Consider the following 24,720-nt stretch of genomic DNA (forward strand, 5'->3'; position numbering starts at 1 on the left):
CAGGCCTTTTGTCTGCATAACTGATAATGACTTTGAGTTAATTGTCCAATTACTTTTGGTCCCCTTTATCCAATTTGAATGTGGATACCCTCAAATGAAAGCTGAGAGACTACACATTCTGTCCATTATATAACCATAAATGGAATATGTTTGGATAAGCAGATAAAAAAACAAAACTTGTGTCAATGTCCAAATATATATGGACCTAACTGTAGTTGTTAGTGTGATACAGCCTACCTTTTCAGGTGAGGGGAGGAAAGAACACGTTGTTATCAGGAAGACAAGTTTGGAATAACATAAAACATATCTCGTCCACACCCAGTAATATGAATATAACAAGATCACTGCAGTATTAAACTATCCTGGTGCTCGGCTTATAGGCTAAAAATCAATAAGTCATCATCTGATTCCCATGGACAAACAAACGGAGCTTGTTAGATTGTGTCAGGAAATTGTATGAAGAAATAATTTGTATTACCTCATACCACAGGGCAGCTGGAGGATGATATTTCTCCACTGCAAACAGAGCTCCAGCTTTGAGGTTCTCACAAAAGGAGATGATGTAATGGTTGAAAAAAATGTCTGCAAAATCACTTTAGGTGTATTGTGTCTCGCTTACAGTCAATTATCCCATTTTAGTCGGATCCCTGAGAACCATAAAGGAGCTACTTCCTAAACCTGAGAGGACGCAGTAGGAACATTACAGTAAGTATACAGAAACAGGCATCAGATTATATCTCTGTTCAGCTGCTGAATAATCAGGTAATCACCTGTCACAAAAGGATGAAGGATGGTCATGCTCAGCTAAACTTCTAAATACTTATCCAATACGTTTGACAGTGGGGAAATAAATGGAAGCTCATCTTTAATCATCTGATGTGCTATAAAAAATATTATATTTGATCCATGGAGGAGTTAGGTGTTTATGTCAGCTGACTTGATAACCTCAGGAAGATCTACAAGCACAGCAATGAAGCAGAAAAGTGTGTAAAAGATTAAAAGTTTCCCCTGTTGTGCCTCTATGGAAATATGCTTGCTGGGCAGGAGGGTAGAGGAGGTGGTTAAACCACGGAGAAGGTGAAAAAGCATGAAAAAGTCACCACCTCTGTGAAATATGGCTGCCTACATACCAACTCTTGGGCTCCAAATGTCCCGTTAACACTGCATACATGTTACACGTCCCCACAAACCTGTGAAATATGATTATGATTATTATTAACAATATTAATGATTAAATAATACTGAATACTATTATTATTAGTTGTATTATTTGCAGCATTTGTACCTTTCCAATTGTCTCCAGCAGCATTGTTAGTAATATTATTATTTTCATTGGTAGGATTAGTAGAAGCAGTGATTATTTGCAATAGTGCTAGTTTTAGTAGTAATAGTAATAGTAAGTAATAGTAGTAATAAGTAAGATTAAGTAATAGCAATACCTTTGCAGCACTTACCAGCACTGATATTTTTGCCAGCAGGATGAGAAGAAATACTTACAGTAGTGTTTTAGTAGTAATAGCATCATTTTCAGAATTTGTATCCTGCCAATTGTCTCCAGCAGTATTGGTATTTTTATTGGTAGGATTAATAGAAGCAGTGATTATTTACAGTAGTGCTAGTTTTAGTAGTAATAGGATAGAATGGCCCTTTATTGTTATTGTATATGTACAATGAAATTAGTAGTATTACTTGCATTACTTACTTTGATGTAGTGTTAGTTTTAGTAGTATTAGCAGTAGTAGTGTTTCTATCTTGTGCAGCCTCCAGCTGATAATGGTAAATTATTACGGACACACCCTCTTCTGAAATATCAGCTAACTGTTACACTGGCTGCGTGTCACTTGTTATACCGCCAGGTGGCGCTGTAGGACCAAAGAAACCATGTTTCATGCTACCTTCACGTGATGCGGGTAATGTTGCTTCTTTATGGAAAATGTCAGTTTTAAAACTGGGGAAATGAGAATTTTAAGCAACTTCTAGGTGGTCGGGATGTCATATTCAGGGTGGAGAGCAAAATCAATCCGCCCCAAGCAGCCCACTTTTATTATTCGGGTTAGATCTGTGTATTCACAACGCTAGATCCTGACCCGCTTTACTTCGTTTAACAAATAAAAGTGACCAAAATGCTCTAAAATATGTTGCTGAAAAATCGGACTTTACCAGGTAACTTGAAAGGCGACGACAGTCCAGTTTCCACTTTGGCAAAACAAACGAGACTCTTAAAGGAGGAAAAAACCCAAAACATCCCCCTAGTGGCAACTCCAGCGGCTTGGCGTTAGCAGCTCGGAGAGGAAGAGGCTGTTTGGATTAAGGGGGTTGGGCTGCCTGCTGGTAGGAAACCTGCCGCCAGACATCCAGTTTGTCTCCGGCGGTGCAGCGCAGCTTTCCCGCAGCATCAGCAGCAGCGACGCCGCAGAGCATCCTCCAGCCTCACCTGCTCCTCATCTGCGCTCCCTCCCTGTCCACACAAACAGTGCCGCAGCACGGAGGAAACGGGCGGACAAGGACGAGCAGCTGTAAGTATCAGCCTATTTTTTTACGCGTTATTCGTTCATTTTCTGATGGTTTTGTTGTGATGGAGAGAAGGTGCTGAAGACAGAATGCATATTTCCTTTTTTCCCCTCCTTGTTTTTCGGTAGTTTTCACTCAGATACATGTTTGGAATGCAAACGAAAAAAATTCCCCTCCCTCCGATTTCCTGTTTTTACTCTAATCATTCACTAATCAATCATTCAACCATTATTTGAGCACTTTTTTGTGCGTAAGCTGCCTCACAGCTACACTCCGCTTAATTCAACATTTTTATTCACCGTTTCATTAACAATCTTCCCCATCAATCAACCTGCGTTTGCCAGCTTTCATTGACTTGAGAGGCTGTAAAGGTGCAAAACTTCCTCTTTTCAGAAGCAGGCTTCGGGGAAATAAAGGAATACTAAAGGCTGAAGATGGTGAAACTGGGGAGTAATCTGCAGGACAAAGGCGCCAAACCTGTGAGCGTGGAGGACGGCTTTCAGAATGTGCCCCTCATCACTCCACTGGATGTTGGCAGCCTCCAGAGCCAAGCACCTGACAAGGTGAGAGACTGCCCACCAGCTTCTGTGCATCTTCTTCCCAAATCTGCCTTTGCTGCCATTGCCTCAGTGCTTTTGACCTGTGCCATCCTCCCACACACAGACAAACACAGCAAAGGAAAAACAAAGTGATATGATCTCTGTTAAGCTGGGGGAGGCATTTTGCTGTTATTGTTTGAAACCACTTGTCCCCCCACCCTCTTGAGGGGAGGATCACTGCAGATCAATACAAAGTTGATGTGAGTGTTCACCTTTATCTGGTGAGGAAGTATTTCACTCCTGATGGAGGTGGTCTCCTGTTATCCCAGGATTGCAGGACCTCATATTTGTAGTTCACAATGGGTCACTAAATGTCTCAAAATCATGTTGATTTATATTATATTGATTTTTACTTTTATTTGCCATCCATATGTGTGTGTGTGTGTGTATTATGTTTTCTTTCTCCATTTATTCACACATTCATTCATCTCATCTGTCTCCCAGCCATGTCCTTTGTCTTCCAGCTGAGATTAGGAGACAGATTTGGTGCCAGACAGACTGTCATTTGTCATCTTGACATCCCATAGTAACTGCGCCGCCGCTCGTTAATCCAGTTACCATGGTGGCAGTGCAGCGCCGATTGGTGTATGTGCCGGGTTGGAAGAGAGAGCAGCACTGATTGCGCATTATAAGAATTAATGGAATTAGGCAGCAAGGCGAGCTCATTGTCACTTTTTGCACACATGAAAGCTTTATTGTGGATTGCGTGTTTCGCTGTTTGGATGTGAGGATGAACATTTTTCAGCTATATTAATCCATATTTCTCCTCTCACCAAGTGACCAATGAATTGTAGAAGTAAAAACAAATCAAATTAGATACATTTTGTGAAATAAATCCACAATTTTGGACTGCAACGCCATATTTTTGTATTTTATTGGAGTTGGTAAACCAACAGAGAGCTATCAGCTTCATCTGTAGCTGTAAGGAGCTTTATGGCATGATTAATCCCCCCTATTTAGTTGCTGTTTAGCTGTTTTTAGTGAAAAGCCTCTAACAACCAAATGTACTTTATTCACATCACTGAATGACAGACATGAAGCAACTAGCTGGTGGTAGAGTGGAGCATTTAGGAGCTGGATATTTCCCTCTGGAGAACATCTGAGCTCAGAGAGAGTCAATATTGGAGCTACACAGCCAGAAATGGCCAGAAATACGACGACAAATGAGTGAAAATGTTGCTGCATAACAGCTGACTATGTTAATAAGTATCTGGCTTCCATAGCTGGAATATTCCCATTAAGGGAGATGTCATTTCTCCGGAAGTTTATACTGTATGTGGCAAATTTAAGAGGCTTATGCTGTGCGTTTATATTTGAAGTTTAGCTGTGGTTGTGTTCTTCATATAACGATCACCCCGTTTTTTGAAAAATGCGTTAACAAAGGATTTAAATTTTTGAGCGTACACACACAAAACTCCACCGGATGAAACGAGCTCCCGTTTGGCCTGCTGCGCAGAGAAATAGATAGCACAGCCTGAACCCCACAGCGCGGATTCTGCTGAGGGAAGCACAGTCGCTTTCCATTTCATTTACCTGTTAACTCAGGAGACCTGCCATTCACTGTGCTAACACACACACATGCGCACACACTTGCAATTTCATTCACAGTTGTGCTTGCGGGAATTCTAGCAGCGCGTACTTACAACAAAGGCGGCGCGTGCGTGCTCGTGTGCGTGAGTGACAGGTCGTCTCTGTCACCAGTTTGTGAAACGACGTTCTTAGTAGAGCTGTCAGTCATTTTACTCTGATTAAATCAGTCCCAGCAGATTCACCAACACTGCAACGTACTGTAGATGAAGCTGCCTTTGCACACACACTCACGCACACTGTGCACATACATTGCTGTATTACTGTACTGTGTGACTACACAAATAGGTCTTATGTTGAGTACCTGAAAAGGGAGACTGACAGAGAGAATAACCTGAGTTGAGTATAAGTCCCCATCCAGTGACTTATTGCTGTTGACATTTAAGAGGAAAAGAGGTCAAACGGGATGGCTTGCTATATTTTTTTTTTAAATGTAATTTTATTTTTTTTGTTTGGTTTTGTTTTTTGAATTTTTACATGCCTCAGGAGATGCATCCACAAAGATTGCAGTTGCTTGCTGCTTTTGGATAAATCTGCTGACAGCTGATGCAGATTTTGCCGGCTTGCTCCCAGGACTGGGAAATTGTTAGTTCAGCCCCTCCGTGTGCTCATTTATTTTGTGCTCATTTGTGCATTCGGACACTAAGCAGACAAAACCGTGGCAAGTTTTTTTTTTTGTGTGTGTGTGTGTTGCTTTTAATCTATCACTATGCAAATGCAAGTGGATCCATTTGTTAACAGTCAGGACAGTGTGGGAGTTGGAAAGGTCAGTTTGCTGCTTAATCTTAGCATTTGTTTGGAGCTGTAAGTGTGAGAATTTTCCTCCTGGTAAATGATGCATGAATGCAAGAGAGGCCAAGAAATAATGAAATCTTTAATTAGACATCAGATTTCAGGGGGGGGGGTTGATGATTGCTAATGCAGTTAATTTAATTCAAGTTCTACATACAGCACGTTAGCCTATATTATAAGCTTATTTGATGAAATCTCTAGAAAATTCATCTGTTTATATTTTAAGCTCTTATGCAACAACTTTATAATTCAGTTGGAGTCCCTTTTCTTTGGAGTTTCTGATTTGCATAAAGCTAGCAATCTTGCACATGAGACCCAAAGCAGTCAAACTGTGGGTCAGACTGATAACATTAAGCTGAATCTATGCTAATCAGCTCTGGAAAGCCCAGAGGACCAGACGGCTTGTTTCTCATTGTTATCACCAGTGTTGGTTGTAATAGATTACAAAGTAATCACATTGCTATTTTTTTCAGTACCACACGTTGATTAAATAACATTACGTTATTTCATTATTTGCACACAAATACGTCAAATGCGCCCTTTTCTTCCTGCACTCCTACACTATAATCGGCTGTTTTCAGTTTAGCAGGGAGGAGGAAAATGGTGGAGCAGTGTTTGACTTTTGAGGAGTATAGGTCTGAGAATTACTTTCATTTTCATTGTACAAAAATACCAGAGCACGGTGGTAAAATGTAAGCTGGTGGTAAAATTTAAGGTGCACCCAGGACAGAAACAGCGGAACTGTACTGCTAACACAGCATTGGCTCTTTGCAAGCATGTGCAGGGCATGCTAACACAAAGCTAGCAAAGAACCCAAGGTGATATTAAAGCTGAGGGTATGCGGAGTCTAGCCCAGAGCCTGATCATAAACAACAGCACTGATGAGCAGTTTGACTTGTAGCCATGTAGCATCCATTTCCACCTTTTTTTAGCAATCATTTAAAAGTCTCTTTAGGCTGATTTTCAATGTTGTGTTGTTGACTTTGGTTTAACAGTTAAACAATCAAAGACAGACCATGTGTATGTTCTCATTAGGATAGGGATTTGTACCAGCATATCATGCTGTAATCTACAGTTTATATTGTTAACACACCAAGTGCGCTGCAAAAAAGCAACATAAAATTCTGAATGTTTCGGATCCAAACTTGTTGTGTAAAGTATACAACACATTGTGCTTCTGAAGGAAATTCGACCTCAAAAAACGCATTGAGCTAATTGACCCCGAGCAACGTCCAGCTATGAGTCTGAGGCAAAATTGTGTTATTTTACTATTTCCATGTCTCCAAGTCTGAGGCCATGGTCTTCAGCCGGAAAAGGGTGGAGTGCCGACTCTCTGTCAGGGACGAGTTACTGCTCCAAGTGGACCCTAACGTAACTCAGGGTCTTGTTCACGAGCAAGGGGAGCAGGAGATTGACAAACGGATTGGTTCTGTGGCTGCCGTTGGAGCTCTCGATTTAACGGTCGTTCTACGTTCTTACCTTCACCTATGGTCACGAGCTTTGGGTAGTGACTGAAAGGACGAGGTCGCAGATGCAAGTGGTGGAAATGAGCTTTCTCCAAAGGGTGGCTGGCCTCGCCCTTAGAGACAGGGTGTGGAGTTCGGCCATCCAGCACTCAGATTAGAGCCGCTACTGCTCCACATCAAAAGGAGCCAGTTGAGGTGGTTTGAGCATCTGACAAGGTGTTCTGAGCATGTCCCACTCGGAGGAGGTAGACCCAGGACACGCTGGAGAGAATATATCTCTTGGCTGGCCTGGGAGTGCCTTGGTCTTGGTGTTGCTGGAGGATGTGGCTAGGGAGAGGGAGGTCTGGGCTTCTCTGCTTAGGCTGCTGCCCACGCGAATAAGCAGAAGAAAATAGATGGATAGATGGATGAAAATTCAATACTGGTGTCATGAGGTATGACTACACATGTTCCCAAATGCAGTGGTCTGATTGGTCAATTCAGTTTATTTTGATCTGAAAAATCAGAAACATCGAGCTATAAATGCTGTAAATTTGTGCTGCAGATTTATGCAGTTGATGTGAATGACTTCATTAATAATAAAATATTCACAAAGATTTAAAGACCTTAATCCACAGTAATGCAGCAAGTAGTGTAAAGAATTACATTATTCAGGGAGTCATTAAGTAGCGTAAAGTTAAAAAAAATGACAGGAATGTGTAATACATTACCTTTTTTGAGTAAGGGACCTATACTGGTAATCATTTTGTTATTTGACGTTGATTACATCTGTAGGAAAACATTCCTTTGTCTAAATCAGAAACTGTAGACTTGTTGCGGCGACAGGCTTTATAATCTCACTGAATATTGGGTTGCTGTTTTTGCCACTTGCCCTATCCAGAAAGAGTTCACTGGTAATCAGCTTTTATCAGTCTCTCAAAATCTGATCTGAGACCAGTTTTGTTCTCTTTGTCCTTTAAAGCCAAAGCGAGGTTTTAGTAGGTCATGTGACCCGACTAGTACCCCACATCAGCGGTGCAGTTGTGAGCGGCTTTACAAATACGAGTCCAGCTGTTTTCCCCCTGATCCCTGTCTGATGAGTATGTGACCTTGCCAGCTACAGGGTTACTCTGGGATATTTGCAGATATTTGCAGGGGCGGGGTAACTTTATGACAGTAAAGTTCATACACTTACAGGCACACCAACGCATGGGAGGAAAATGCTGCCGAGGCCTGCTGAGGCATTAGAAAAGCATTAGATTTGATTCCATTTGGGCAGAGATGCATCACGGCCTCTGCTGGGTCACCAATATCTTGATTGGATTTCTGGTAGTTTGAAAGAAAACCAACAACAACAACCAGACGAGGGTGGGAAAAGGTGGACTGACTGAGAGAGACACGCACATCGTTTCTGTTTATCATTCCTCTAAGAACAAAGCTAAGCTACCAAGACTTGCTTCAAAGGCAGTAAGAGACTTACAATCACTCTCATCCTGTTTAACACACATCCTCATTCTTTTATTGTTCTCGCTTCCCTCAGTTACTTCAGAGACGCTTTCAAGTCTTGTTCTTTCTTTTTACGGTTCTTTGTTCTTACCCTCATAAATTAAGGAGGAATTCCTGGTATTGAGAACCCTCCATCAGGCAGTCAAATCAGTCATGGATCAGCGGATGATTTCTTATGCCTTATGACGACTTTGGTCCTCCTAACCAGATGAACCATCGCTCATGTTAATTTGCCAAATTGCCACAGATTATAAATACATTTTTTACACGTTTATCTGGCTGGATGTGCACAGAGGCTGCAGGCCAGATCAGATGAAACGCAAAGCCTACACAGTCTATGTTTTTTGCATAACAGTTTGAATAGCGAGCTTGAGCGGGGGAACATTTAGATATCTTTTTTTGTTTATGATTAGATTTAGATTCCATATAGAGTATTTCCCAAATGAAGAAATTAATTGTTTTGTCAATCATCTGTCATAACATATTGGGAAACATGCATAAAAAAGGGTGACAGTCAGTTTACCATCACTATAGAGTGAACAGCTGGTACTGCTCTGACTGAACACTAGTTAGTTGATGAATACCTTAATGATACCTAAGGATCATAAACTAATAGAAAATAATAGACAGTGTCAGTTTATCTTCAGTATTTAAATGAATGAAATACATGTATGTTCAACAGTTTTGTGTTTATTTTATACTGTAGCAGCCATTCAGGGCTCATGCTTTCTTTCCACTGTGTAATCCAACAGTACTGCAGTGCTGCTGGTTGGTTGGACTGTTGCCCCTCCGGATTTAAAGCCCTGCTGGTTTATATTCTGTCTGTGTAACCACAGATTGATTTCTACCTCAGATGCTGGGGAATGCAAATAACTGCTCTTACTTACCTGATAAGAGGACCAGCAGTACTCACTCTGACAGGCTAACAGAGACTTTCAGGATTGAGCTCCAGTAATTGTTGGGTCATGGTAATGGTGCAAAGCTTTTCTTTCATAGGTGGCCATGATTTTTACATTCTTCTGTTGTTTAATTTTGATGAGGCTGTGTGAATTGTTGCCTCAGTTTTCTGTTTTAAGCTGACAGGAACAGGACCTGGTGTGATCTTGCCCTTCCGCTTCAGGGTTCAATGTGTCGTGAGTTCATAGACGTTCTTCTGCATATCTGGGTTGTAGGGTCACAATACCAGAAATTGAGTAGTTAGTACCAGTACTAGTTGAATTAGTGGACAGCCAATTCGATATCAAAACAAAATTATTATCCCAGATACTTAAAAATGGACTTCTTGAAGTTCTTTTAAAAACACTAACATGGTGGCGGGTCATTTATTTAAAATCTTAACATTACATTTTGTTGACAAGACACAGACTGAAATATTAGAATATTTGCTATGTAGCCTACTAATCTTAGAGTTACATCACGTTATTATAAGCATTTAATATTGCATGGAACAAAGCTGATTTCACAATGTTAGCAGTCAATCTAAATTAGCAGCGTGCATTTCAGGATGACAAAAAAAGGATAACACTTTGGATACTTTTAATTTAAACGGAAACTCACTCACCTTCAATTCTCTGAACAGATCTGGATGCCGGTCTTTTAGCTGCCTAAACATATGTGTTAATCCCCGTAGGGAAATTAGTCCTCTGCTTTTAACCCATTCACCCAGTGAAGCAGTGGGCAGCCACCAATGCAGCGCCCGGGGAGCAGTGGGTAGGGACGGTACCTTGCTCAGGGGTACCTCAGGGTAGCTGTTCAGTGGATTCTAACCCCCGACCTTTTGATCATGGGGCAACAACTCTACCTACTGAGCTAGCCCTGCCCTAAAATTTTCTCAATTAATTGTTATTCTTCAGCAAGTAAGGATGGAGTGCAACACTTATAGCTGTATGCTGCCCCGTCCAGTTCTGGATGTTCTGCTGCCTCTGTACCTCCAGTACCAAATAAAAACAAGTACAGTCAGATTTACAGAATTTTGCTCTTAATGGTACTGTAAGTATCAGTTCTGATGACATCCCTACATGGTTGTGACAAGCGGTTATTTGAGTTACTGTTGCCTTTTTATTAACTTGAAGTAGTCTGGCTATTCTCTGTTGACCTTGGACGTCAATAAGGCTTTTTCACCCAGAGAAATACTGCTCACTTTTTCTCTATTTGTGGATCGTTCTCCATAAACCTTCGAGGTGGTCGTGTAGGAAAATCCCTAACAATCACAAGTTTCTGAAAAACTCAGCCAAGCCTGTTAGGCACCAACAACCATGCCATGTTTACAGTCACTTAAATCACCTTTGTTCCCTATTACTTCCCTTAATTCAGTTAAAATTTCAGCAGGTCGTCTTGACCATGTCTGGAATTCTTATATACTTGAATTCCTGCCATGTGATTCGCTGAATACATTTTTGCATTAGCCAGGACTTGGACAGGTTTAAGTAACAAAGTGCATTGTAGTATGAAGTACTCAGATTTGATTTGCAGAGATCCCCGTATTTATGTGTTGAAGACCATTATTTAAAAAAAAAAAGTAAAATAGATTTAAAGATATATAATCCAGCAGGTAAAAAAGAAAAGTAACGTTATAACAGATTTATCTTATTTTAACTAGTTAAGATAAAAAATGTGCCCACGTGAATGTCTGCTGTCATGTAAATTAAATATTAATCGTCTTGATTTTAACATCAGTTCATCCTGTTATAACTCATGTTGTACAAATGTACTTCTCTATTTTTAATGGTTTTCATTCATTATTTTTATCACAAGGAATCACGAAGAATCAAAGGTGTCAAAAATGTATCTACAGCTGCTTTCCACGCTAAACTTCACCAAAGACCAACTCTGTCCCACAGCTCAGTTTTTAGGGATGAAAAACGAAACAGCATTCACTGTGATAACAGGTCTCACATACTGGGAAGATGGGCATAGAAGAAATGTTCTGACAGCTTTTCCACTGGGGATATCAAATCTGAAAAAAAGAAAAGAAAATAATACTGTGACTGGAGATGGAACGATGGAGAGACACAAAGAGAGATTGGCAGGCTGAGTTTGACGAGCTTAAGCCATCTTTTCTGAAATGCACTTCATATACTTCTTCGTGCCTTATTCAATCACTTGCTCCATCACTCAAATATAGAAACGTGTGTTTTTAAAAAAAAAAACCCCCCACATATCTATAAATTCTGTTGGCAACCAAAGTGTCCATCATCAGATTGTGAGGCAGTCATCAGCTCACTGCACAGAGATATATTACAGATGTGACTCTTGAGTCAGACACAGAAGTATTAAAAGGTCACAGTGAAACAGGATGTTTACATAAAATATACATGACTAATTCGATATCTGTAAATAGATTCTCAAAGGAAATTGCTGGAGAGGCTGTACCCATGTAGGTGGGGGAATCATTAACCCGCCTGTTCCGGATATAGAAGCGCCTGCCAGTGATATATTAAAGCAGTGCTACAGAAAACTCATGGTGATGTATTTTTAATACGGGTGGTTTAATTTGAAATTTTATTCACAGATGCAGTAGAAGGAATGAAATATTAATAGCTAAAATAAATATTTTTTCATATAAAAACTGATAAATAAGACTCAAAATTTGGATAAAACTGTGTTAACGTGCAACGCTGGTATTCTGGAAATTAAAATTGTGTTTTCACACTTACAGGAGTGTGTTACCAAAACTGCAGGATGTGCTGCACCACTGCTGAGACAGAGAAGTACCATCATGAACAATAATAATAGTACAATAGTACAACTACAAGGGACTAAACGGGTTGCGTGATCTCCCACTGAATACCTGTTTTCATGTACAAGTTACCTGTACCAAGTATTTTACCCCTTCCTGATTTCTAAGTCACACTTAAATGTTTAAGATAATAAAAAAATAATAATAGAGGTTAATCTGAGTGAATACAAAAAATCCTGGCCATATGTGGAAAAGTAATTGCCCTCTCTTGTTAAATCATGAATTAATTGCATAGCTGAGTTCAATGTTATGAGCCATGTCCAACTCTGATTATTGCCAGACCTGTTGAATGAAGAAATCCCTTAAATAGGCTAAAAGAGCAACAGATCGTACTATGATTTAAAGAAACAACAAAGAAACAAAGTCATGACTTCTATTATTCTGGAAAGGGTTTCAAAGCCAGTGCTAAGGCTTTGGGACTCTAGTGAGAGCCATTATCCACTAAAGGAGAAAACTTGGAACAGTGAACACCTTCCCAAGACAGCCTACCGAAATTCATGAAATCATGTAAAGAACTGCAGGCCTCACTTGCCTCAGTTAAGGTCAGTGTTCTTAGTTTAATATAAGAGCAAAAATGGCATACATGGAAGAGATCCAAGGCAAAAACCACTGCTGACCAAAAAAGAACACAAAGGCTCGTCTCACATGTGCTAATAAACATCCCGATGATCCCAGAGACTTTTGGAAACTGACCAGACAGACGCTGAACATTCTGTTATGTTGTGAGTCCCGTAGATTCTGGCATAAAACTAACACAAAAAGGAACATCATAGCAACACTCAAACATGGTGGTAATGATGGTGTGGGCCTGCTTTGCTGCTTCAGGACCTGGAAGACTTGTTGCAAGTGATGAAGCCATTAATTCCACTCTCTACCAGAAATTCCTGAAGGACAATGTCTGATCATGAGTTCATGCCCTGATGCTAAAGCTCACTTGGGTTATGCAGCAGGACAGTCCAGCTCTGAATGGTTCTTTGATTGTTGAAAGATCTTCTGATAAGCATCTCTACAGCATTTTGTGGTGTTCCACTTAATAGCTGTCATATTTATTTCTTCAAATGGAAAAAAAAGGAAAAGTCAAGGCATTACCAAAGCCACATTGGTTTATGTGCTGGGTAACTAAAATAGCTTTAGCAGCCTTTCATGAAAATCTGATATTTGCTGAGATATTTAATTTTGGCCACCTACCTGACTTTCACTGCTATCACAAACACTTCACTGCAGGCTATGCCAAAAAAGTGCACAGTCATACTAAATGAGACATAAAAACATAAAGAAATGAAAGGCCGCTCATGCACAATGATAATAATGCAAGCTGCAATCTTTTTTTTTCAGTCCTCATATCACATCTGCATTATTTATACACATTTACATCCAGTGTTAGTAATAAGAGTTTTCTGTTCATAAATTTAAGGTTTCCCAGAGAGTATTTAGACCTGTCTGATCAGAGATGGTGCCACTTTGTCCAGCGGATATCTACGAGCTGGCTGATAGCTAACAGCTGTGTAAATGAGGCAACGTTGATTGATGGCCACTTCATTAGGTAATATGAAATAAGGGAGTGAGATTTAGAGGAGGGGAAAGAGTTATGAAGCAAAATAAAGCACTGGTGTGTTTGAGCCTAGAGGCCGCGAGCATGTTATTGTGAAATGAGTTGGAGAATGGGAAAGTTGAGCCAAAATTGAGACATTAGTTACAACTATGGCAAGTCTGACGTCTGGTGTTACTGCGCGGAAAGCCTTGGGGCACCGGCGCCTCAGGGGTCCAATCAAATGCACAGTATTCAGTACACCTACTGCGGCCTTCAACTGTTAGATAAGAGGCTTCTACAGCCAACTGACAGCTTTGTTATTCAGATAGTGGAGCCAGTTTGTGTGCGCAGCAGTTTCTGGCTTTGTCTCAAAGTGACGGAGAGCCGCTCAGAGGCAGCACAATTAGCCTCAAGGACACTGAGACATTGTTCTTGTTCTTTTTTTTCCTCTCCATCCAGCTCTCCTCTGCTCTGTCATTTGTACTCTATTCCCTGCCCTGTCTTCTGTGCATTAGTATACAGGAAACGCACAAAAACAGTAGGGACACTTTGTCTTTTTAGTAATTGCAGTGGTGAAGTGCATGCAACCTGGTAAAAGCACTTCTTTTGTTGTTCATTTACACCAGGGCCACAAAAAGCACCACAGAGGAATCAAAACTAGCAAGAGGGGACTGTGCAAATATAGCCTCCAGACAATGTTAAGAACTGCTTATACATATGCATGCAGCCAGACACTACTGCAGAAGTGCGACTTGCAATGCAAACTGTGTTTTTTGTGTTTGAGTGTGCGTGGGTTGATATCTTCATCAAGAGAAGCTCAGCTGTAATTCCTATGTTACTAAGGAAATCCCATCTGCTTTCTCCTCCCACGTGTTTTGAACGTGGACCTCCTACAACACAACTGGAAGTCGGAAAGCAAACGAGAGTTTTGAAGACTCTGTGTTTGGACTACAGCTCCAAACCTGTTTGCTTGAGGAGTGCAAAATTGACACTACTGGGACAGTTTTTTGTTTCTTTTGTTTTGCTCTAGCTGCCAGCAAAAAGTAGCAAGACAGCTTAGTAAGCGGTAACAGGTGTCTGATATGAGCTTTCCAAATCCAAGGTTTAATTCAGCGCCAAAATAAGAGCGCTAACATTGTTCCCTTAGAATATAATTATTGAACAGTTGACTGATGTGCTGTCATCTCATACACTGTCTAATATCAGACTGCACTCTTCACCCCAACCGGCCGCCCCTCCCTGAGCCTGGTTCTGCCGGAGGTTTCTTCCTGTTAAAAGGGAATTTTTCCTTCCCACTTTCACCAAAGTGCTTGCTCATAGGGAGTCATATCATTGTTGGGTTTTTCTCTGTATCTATTATTGTAGGATCTACCTTACAATATAAAGCGCATTGAGGCAACTGTTGTTGTGATTTGGCGCTGAATAAATAAAATTGAACTGAATCGAATTTTCTAACCCTTAAACCTGCTGCTGGTTAGAAATGGGAGTGCTTACATCCCATTTATGCTTCAGTGGGAAATCTATGCCGTAACGTACAACATAACCTGACTCGCACCTCCTGAGAAATGTAACTGCATGATGCATCAACGCAGCCCCCAACTACTGTGATTGGCCTGTTCAGCACAGTTGATTCCTCGTGTGCATTTCTGACTACCTTTTCGCCGCAGTTTTTGAATTTATCAGTGAAAGAATAACAATCATCAGCCCAGTATAAGGAATAAAAACCACAACATCAATATAAGGACTCACAAATGTCTGTAGATTCCTGGAGGGAGATTGCTGAAACTATCAGAATGGATGTGAGGGACTGAACAAAGACGTGGAAAAAAAACGAGGGACAAATATCTTTACCCCTAAAAGAAAAAAAAGCTGACCACAACAAACAGTAGGGACCCGGCATTTTATTTTTGTCTGTTGGCTGGCACCACGTATGAAGCATCAGGACATGACCACACGGTAATGAACATGTAATGCACCTGCGCAAACATAAACAACGTCGACCACTTACAGAGGTTACATTGTAGGCTCTACAAAGCTTCCCCACAGAAGTCTGAATCAGGCCTCAGTCTGCAGCAATATTCAAGGGGGTGCTACGTGTCCTGTTAATATGCAGATGAATTTCAGGACCAAAGACAGGTACAACACTGCATTGTAATTAGATGATCAATGATATTCAAGCCGTCTGTCAGCTGTTAGCTCATGCGGCCAAAGGACTGATGAACTTTTGCTATGTCAAGGCATCACCAATCCTCCTACAGCGTTGGGCATATTTTAGTGAAGTGACATTAATTTAATAGCATTGATCCTCGACTTTTCAAGTCTCCTTGACTTCTTTAATTCTCATTAGTTTGTGCAACAAAACCAACCAGTTACAAGAAAACACAGCTTTCTTTCTGCACATTACATTAACCTTTGAATTCAGCTACAATGTTACTGACCTTCTGGTTTCAATTGGTTTTAATTTTGAAGGCAGTGGGAAACAAACAGAATATTAGTAAATGAAGAATGTTTCCTACTGGCTCTTGCACATTTTCTCTGGACAAAATATTTCATAATGTACATTACAGTCTGCTGAATGTGGGTATGTTTTGATACAGATTGTTAACCAAGGATGATTCTGCACTTTGGCCCAGTGTTTATTAAGCCAACATGTTTCCTCCGTCACCTTTTTTTTGCACTTGACCTGAATGAACTGATTTTCTCAGGTGAAACCTCCTGCCATTTAATGCAGTTTGTAAGACTTTTGTGGCAACACGCTAAACGTAAATTAACCTTTCCCTTCCACGGTAATACCCATCAATCCTTCACTGCCTTCAGCGTCTTTGAGTATTTAACTGCTTTAATTTTGACTCTTCTCCAGGTGGTGGTGAAAACTCGCACAGAGTACCAGACAGAGAAGAAGCGGCTGAAGGTGCCCAAAGTGGAGGAGTTCACCATCAGTTTTACTGATGGAGTGTCTGAGAGACTTAAGGTAAGAATTTATATAATAGAAACTCACAGCGTGCTTAATTATCTTCGGGGTCTGTGATGCAGAAATAACAATTCTAATAATGGGTGCCCGGTGGGTTCTTTATCATCGCAGCTATAATTGCATGGAGAATATTGATTCATCTAACATGTTCCCCTTTGGCCTACCCAAATGAAATCCATGTGACCAGTTTGAACTGCTCGTTACATTTAGAAATGCAGCTGCAGTTGTAGTGTAAATACTCAGGAGGTAGACAAACAAATGAATGAATCTGGGTTATGATCCGCTCATGCAGACACTCCTGCTCGTTCTATAGCAATCTTTCTCACTCACTAACATGCAAACTCACAGTCTTCCCCGGTGACTGAAATAACAAGTTAGGTTGTATAAGCCAAAGTTTAAAAAGAAATTTTGTATATCGTGCAACAAGCTATACAGGCTTCATACAGTACATTAACATGAAATTGATTTAGCCACAGCTGCATCCGTGCTATCCACAACACTCAGGATAGTCATTTATTTCTTGCTTGCATAGCTGTAACTCTGCCTAGCAACCACTACAAAAACACAGATGTTCCAGGACAATAAAGTTAGTCAGGTTAGCTGTCCTGGGGAGTTTACAGTAGTAACAGGATGCAATTCCTGTTCTGTCATTAACCTTTGCCAATACTGGTATTTGGTGAATTTGCGTTTATTATTATATTTGCAAAATACCACAGTTTTTGTCTTGGTCGTATCATTTTATTTAGTTGTATTTATCCGCGACACCTTAATGGCCGGTCCGTGAAAATATTGTCGGACAGTAAACCGACAAAAAAGGTTGGGGATCACTGCTTTAAAGTATTCGTATGTCATTTATTGTCTTTGCAGAGTAGGCACTTCAATTTATCAGGAAAATGTATTTGTGGGTTGAGCAGCAGAGTGCGTGGGTTGTGCCCATGAAAATCTTCTCTGCCGATGCCAGACAGCTTATTCTGCTACTGACTAGAGCGGGGCAATATGGCCAAAAATATTTATCACGATATATATTTGAAAATTTGCGATAACGATATAACTGACGATATAATTGACGCAAGACAAACTCCACAACTTTATTAGTGCAAAAAAACCCCCATCAATGTAGTTTCACTTAAACAAGCAGCTGTTTTTTATGTGCATTAAAGCTATATAAGAATTTAACAGTGCAAATGCAAATTCCTTGCTGACAGTTTAACCAAAAGACATTTCCAGTGGAAACTGGCCGACATATCCTCAGCATAACCATCTATAATATCCACAAAACTTAAAAAGAGGTTATAAACACACAGTACGGTATATGTTGAAGCACAGTACGTATCACTCCGTGAGGCTGCTGACTACGGTAAACGTAATGCTCCGACAATCCGTTAAGCGGTGTGGCTTCGTAGCTTACCAAAGTTGTACTAAAACATTTTTGACAGATTTTTTAACCACGTATCACATATTCAACGTCAGTAAGCACAACCAGAATTCATACATAAGGTAATAACGACGGCCCGCTTGCATTCTCTATCAAAAATTGTGCTTTGGTGTGTATCTGACGGACGAAAGCCAAACCAGTTCCACATCACTGAAGTTGCACCATTTTTACAAACCAATTCTGGTTCATCGGTCATTCAACGATCCGCTTTCGCCCTTCTCATTCTCTGTCGCCGCCATGCTTTTTCCGCCATGTGCATATGAAAACAAAGGACTGTGCATGCACGTTTTACCCATATTCTATCACGATATTTCACTTTCTTATCATTGCCTAACCTTATACCGGTATTACCGTGAACGGATTGATATGGCCCAGCCCTACTACTAACTCTTGTGTTAAGATGGTTGAAGAATGGGATGCCATCCCACGGCATTGTGTGACCAAGCTGGTGACCAGCATGAGCAGGATGTGCCAGGCTGTTGTGGTTGTGTTTGGTTCTTTCATGTATTCCTGAGGCCCCTGTTTGTTAAATAAATAAATAAATAGGGAAATTACCAACATGTCTTGTTTCTTTAGACTTCGATCATCCAGTCCAGTAACGACACCAAAAAAGAGTCAAAAACAGAATAAGCTTTTTGGCATTGGCACACTTTCATGAGTGCAGCCCACATACTCAACTCTGCTGCTCAACCCACAAATTCATTTTCCTTACACATGTGCCACCACAGGGGGAATAAACAGGTTTTCCAGTAGTATAAGATGTATTGTCAAGAAGCACTATTACAAGAAAGAAGTAATCGAGTAAACCCAAATTTCCTTATGTACATAACCTTAGAATTGGAAGGCCAAAGTCTACAGTAATAGGTAGATCTTTGAAAAGATGACAGTAAATCTGAGAGGAGGTGGGGGACTGTATTTTCTCACTATGCTGATGTTATTATGTTTATGTCATTTTAGAATTTTTTTCTAATGTTCCCAATGTTGTATCCTAGCCAAGTCTTAAATCCAGTGCTTCTGGTCGGGGCTTTAGGTCATGTTTCTGAAATATAGGTGTCAGCATTTATAACGAAAACAGACTTACTTTCCATCCCAGAGAAAAAGATTTGTCTTCATTTGCATTTATCAATAATCTAATAATCCAGACGATTTATTGAAGTTGGTAACCACTAGACAAACAGCCTGGCTGTTTGCATTTTTTTCCTTTTAATCTATATATACCAGTGCACAGTCAGAAGGTAGAAAGCACACTATTTCATACAGTAATGACATGACATATGAAATCCTCAACAAAAACAACAATGGCCTTTCAAGAAAGAAAAACAACCACATGCAAATTATTCCACTGAAAAGCAGCCCTTTGAAGGTGGAAGCTACCCGAGCTGACAGGTACAGAGGTGCGATTTACCCAGCAATGCTTTACAGGTATAGATATTATATTCAATGTCAATATAACTAGCTACAGCGTAGCAGTCTACAGTGCCTACACAGTTTGGATTAAAATCTAATAGGACACATTTTCTGGCAAAGCGAGGACCTTTACTTGAATATTCAAGTACAAATAATTGATAATTCTTCATCTTCGGTTTTATTGGCATTTTAATCTAAGCAAGGGAGCTGTGTGCATCTTCCACCACCACCCTTCTTTGCCACAGGGTAGAACAGGTGACTTGAGCAGCACGAGTGTGAATCACAGCGCTCCAAAATCATCCACGGGCGCTGTCTGCTCTGTTTCGCTGTCGTTAGGGGAGACCAGAGAGATCTCATGTTGTCATGGCAGCAAAGAAAACCTCCCTCCATGGCAACCCTGACAGGGAGCAAGAGAGGAGGAAAAAGTGCACGAGCAGAGGTGTGTGCATGTTTAGGTGTAGGTGAGGGTGTGTAAATGAGGTGTAATACTGGTCTGAGATGTCCTTCGAAGCAGGAGGGAAGAGAATCGGATCCTGGAAAACATGAGATGTGCTGTATGTTCGGACTCTACTGAAGCTGTGAAGTTTGAGCAGAAAAATGTGTCTTTAGAGTATCCCATAGCACATGGGGTGAGCTCGGTGCCTTGGTAGAACATCAGACATAAGTTTGTTCATGATATCGACTGAGTGCAGCTGCCTCTGGGTTCCCTTACTAGTTCCCAAGAAGCCAATTAAAGGGCTTGATGCCTTTTGTGAGTCGCGTTTTAAGTGCTTATTGGCTAAGCATGTTTAGGAGGTGGTTTGAATAAATTTTGTGTGTCAATATAGTCTATACAGGATGCCATTTTTGTTAAAATGCTCTCTGTCTACATATAGCATACAGCACATTTTAGGAATTTGATTGAGAAACATTTTAAATGTGAGACGACCAAACAGACCCATCTAAGTATCCCTCAATTACAAGGAATTACCTTCCTTAACAACTCTTTGAGGAGGGAAGTTTTTAGGGCTCGGAATACATTAGAGTTGAATGTTGTATAAAAAGGTTAAGGACTGTTTTTATTGCACCACTGGTAACAAAATAACGTTTTTAGCATGGTTGTCCATTGATTTTCCTACACTTATCCAAGTCACGGTTGCGGGTGGGGGCCTGAGCCTATCCCAGCTGCCATAGGGTGAGATCCTGGACGGGTCACCAGTCTATCACAGGACTAACACAGAGAAACAGACAACTATGGCAATTTAGATTTAGCAATCAGCCTAATTCCCTACTAAATTTGTGTTTTTGGCCTGTTGGAGGAAGCCGGAGTATTGAGCGAGAAAGCCATACAGACACAGGGGCAACATGCAAACTCCACACAGAGAGGCCCAGCCAGATGTTGGAGTCAAATCCAGAACCTTCTTGCTGTGAGGCAACAGTGTTAACCACCATACTGGACTTTTTCCATATTCCAAAATCATAGTTTAACCATGGCAGAACTACAAAAATAACATCTACAGTTACATAATTAGGCAGCCTAGTGAAATTCCCTCAACAGTCCTGTTTTATTTTCATTTGGAATTCCTTGGAATTCTCATTCACAGCTTTCCTTGACCTTATGATATCTTTTATCAAGTACAAGGTTTTAATATCACACTGGATAGGTCTTTTGCACACGTTCCAATGTGTGGCCCCTTGTCGTATAGAGGAACCTTAAAAAATGTACACAGTGAGATTGTTGCTCCTCTGAGCTGGCCAGAATGCTGCGGCAGACTCTACAGTCATCCCTGGCTTACCACACTACGTCAGCTTTTGTTAGCTAGATATGCGTTTCAGTCCGTGGGATTTTTATGGGATGTCGGGTAGTTTTGGGTGCTCAACTAAACCGACTCGCTTTGTTTGACTGACAGAGCCGATTCTGCAGCCGGGCACACATGCATATATGCAGAACAGAGTGCTGCACGCTGTGCAGTGCAGAGCAAACATTTCTAGATGAAAAGCTTGCACATCTCTTCCCTCTTCAAAGCTCTGCAGATTTTGTTGATGGATGAAGAGCTCAGAGTGTAAAATGCTCTCTAATCTGCCCCCCCCCCCCCCCCCCCCACCCCACCGCCTTGTTTCTGCTTACCACTCACCATCCTGCTCCTGCTTCTTTATTTCCTCTCCTTGCCTCTTTCTGCTCGCAGCACAGATTTTGTTTTCTGGGTGGATTTAAAAAAGCTTTTATTTATTTTAGAAATTTGAAAGTGTTACTTGCCTGGACAGTGAATGAAGGATAGTCGATCTGAAAAAGTGAGTCGAGAGAATGGTTGATTCTTTAGTTACCTAAAAGAAAAAAAAGCATAAAATAAATTTCATTATTTTTTGTGTCATGAGCATTACAGCAGATACATTTAGTAATTACTTTATTTTCCCATTATGCTTTCTCCTTGTCTGTGTCATTCTTTCCATCCTCCTTTTTCTTAAACATCCATCACTTCAGAACGGGTTCATGTGACATTGATTCCCGTTTCCTCGCCTTCTTCCCTCCCTCCTACTCTTGTTCTGTCCCTCGCCGTCTGTCTTTTACCCTCCTCCCTCCCTCATTTTTCCTGTCTTCCTGATTACTCACAGTAGACATGAGCTGCAGTGTATTCCCTGTAGTTGTTTTGTTCCATGAATGAACCGAGGAGGGCACCTTTCCCACCTCATTAGCTATAATGAAGATGGACAATAAGTTTCTGAATTTCACTGCATGCCCCTGCTAGGTAGAGAAGGAAGATTAAAGTTGATACTACAGGCAGAGAAAGAGCTCATCATATTTCAGTATATCCAAGTATATTCCAAAAAATAAATCATACAAAGTACAAGTAAAATATTGGGCCACACCTTTAATTTTAGGTGTTTTAGGTATATAAAATAATAAGCACCTAGCCAGCTTCTGTCGGTGTAATGTATAGGTGGCCCAGTATACATATTTCTCCCTATAGTAAGGAAGCCAGCTCCTGTATTGTGTTGTGGTATATTGCAATATATCTCGTGTCTTTTTTTTATCATCTAAGCAACATAAATCATCAAGTACTAATTGATGCCGTCTTAAAGGCTCCTGTGCAATCACTTTAAAGAAAGAACTTTAAAAAAGTTAAAATCCTTAGTTAATAGTGTTTTACTTTGGTTGTTGTGGATCTTTGGTCTGGCTTCCAGTTTGCCCACTTACTCCCAGAATGACTGTGGAAAATTATGACATCCAACCAGTCTGTTTAGCATATTTGTTTAAATTAGAATCCAATAATGGAAACTTTCTCAGGAAGTGATTTTGTCACAGTTCAAAAAGGACACTGAATTTTATATGCATGAGGAATGGTAGTTTATTAAAGCCTAATGTTTTAAGGCCATCTATTGTGTGAGTTATTTCTATATATTACTCTTCTTAAATGCATTTTTAAATCATTTGCACATTAGCTCCCAGTATACTAATTAGGAGTTGTACATTTTATGGTAATATACTGTCTATGGAGATTAGTAGATATATAACAGCTGATCAGACACTATTACTATGGGCTGTTGTTCTTGCCATGCTTTGCAACAAAAGCCGAATATCTGTGCAGTACTATACCTGTGTGACATCACCTAAGATAGGAGTACAGTGGATTTAAAAGTGTAGTGAAATATCTCATCTGATGCACAGTTTTAACTAAAAGTGATGAGTGACGGGATCATACAGCCTTAGACAGGGCTTCTTTTATAGCACATGACACAGTAACATGACCACATGAACAGAGATTTGAACACAGAAACAAACGCCTGCAGTCAAGAGGGTGGTTTGCGAATTTAAAAATGTATTTACAGCGTTTTGGATTTGAATTCACCTTACAACCCTTGCTCCAAAAGATTTATCATTCTCAGCCACAAGACTGTCTTATAAAATGATAGTACGAAGATCATCTCTGGCAATGTGGATTGGAAGAGGGGAAAAGATTAGTCTGGCACAGCAGGGCAGGGATTGAGAGATACAGGTGTATAGATTGATGAAGGGGAGAGTTGTGTTGTCCAGCTTGGTTTCTGGCTCGCTTGTTATTCGGAAAACATGGTGTAGTTGGCCAGCTTTTTTCCTCTTTACACACACTTCAAACCCACTCACATACATCAAGTGCTGACACACTCACACACCCAGATAAATGCCAACACAAACCCGCTCGTGCGCAAACATACACGTGCCTAGACACGGATAACACTGCGGTGCCATGACTGCCAAGCCGAACACGCTCGGTGCCAGCAGAATTTAGCAGGCCCGCGCAGGTAGCAGTGGGAGAGGCAGCTATCGTCCAGAACAATTATCCCGTTATTACCTCCATTTCGCCTTCAGATAAAAGCTTTGCTGCATTCTGCCGCCTCCACAGAAGGCCTTCACTGTTTGTCAGGTTGGAAGTAATTACTGCTGTGGTTTGAAGCCTTACATGGCCTCCTGTTCCACGTATTGCTCTTCCTTGTTTTGTACGGATGACTAATAGTGCACTGATTGTAGGGAGTATTTGCAGCCTTCTTTTGATTAAACACCCACACTCATGCACACGCGCACATTCGAACACCAAACCTTAAATGCCGGACCTTTAGTACTGTTTAAGCAAAAAAAAAAAAAAAAAACAAGAGGGAGGGAGGCAGGCCAGATGCTTTTTTGTTGATTAGGGAGAAATTTTCCAAAGTGCACTTAATATTGTGTAGAATCATCAAAAATATCTGCAGCACAGCTGAAGCCAGAAGTTCACATACACTTGTCATGGGCATAAATTTCTTGGTCATTTGGGGCTTTTAAGGATTTTTTTCATTATTCTGCAGCGTACACCTTTAAATGACTTTAAAAAACACGAGTCAAGTGCACAAATTTGAATTTATTTTCCATTGTCTCCAATCCACACGGAGTCAAACATACACACACACTCTCTTAAATATTTTAAGCGAATAAGTGGTGCTGAAGGTTTTACAATGTCTTAACTTCACAAGGCCTATTAACGTCTGGTTAGTGATCACGATTGATGGATTAGAACAATGGGAAAGTCCAAGGAGGTCAGTAAAGGTCTATGATGAAGAATTAAGTAATTGTCAGGTACACAGTTCCTCCCCTCACTGACACCTGAAGTAGTTAACATGACACTGAAGGGCACTTTAGGAGGAATTTAAAGAAGGTCACTGACGTCTTAAACAGTTAGAAATCTTACCTTGGCCAGCGTACACGTTAGCA

General features: G+C 40.6%; 1 protein-coding gene across 2 annotated transcripts in view; it reads left to right on the forward strand.

Annotated features, from left to right (window-relative positions):
- The first annotated feature begins 2,306 nt into the window (after positions 1-2,306).
- The window catches only part of nsg2 (neuronal vesicle trafficking associated 2), a 43,870-nt gene continuing 21,456 nt past the window's right edge, over positions 2,307-24,720 (forward strand). Inside the window, exons 1-3 of one of the 2 annotated variants that reach the window (XM_003446999.5) lie at positions 2,307-2,516; positions 2,908-3,074; positions 16,571-16,681. In XM_003446999.5, the coding sequence (XP_003447047.1) occupies positions 2,946-3,074; positions 16,571-16,681 (240 nt within the window). In that variant the 5' untranslated portion in view covers positions 2,307-2,516; positions 2,908-2,945. Of the gene's footprint in view, positions 2,517-2,904; positions 3,075-16,570; positions 16,682-24,720 lie in introns of both variants that reach the window. The other variant, XM_005452589.4, reaches the window with a different exon arrangement.

This window comes from Oreochromis niloticus, linkage group LG10 (assembly GCF_001858045.2).
Source record: "Oreochromis niloticus isolate F11D_XX linkage group LG10, O_niloticus_UMD_NMBU, whole genome shotgun sequence".
NCBI classification, from domain to species: domain Eukaryota; kingdom Metazoa; phylum Chordata; class Actinopteri; order Cichliformes; family Cichlidae; genus Oreochromis; species Oreochromis niloticus.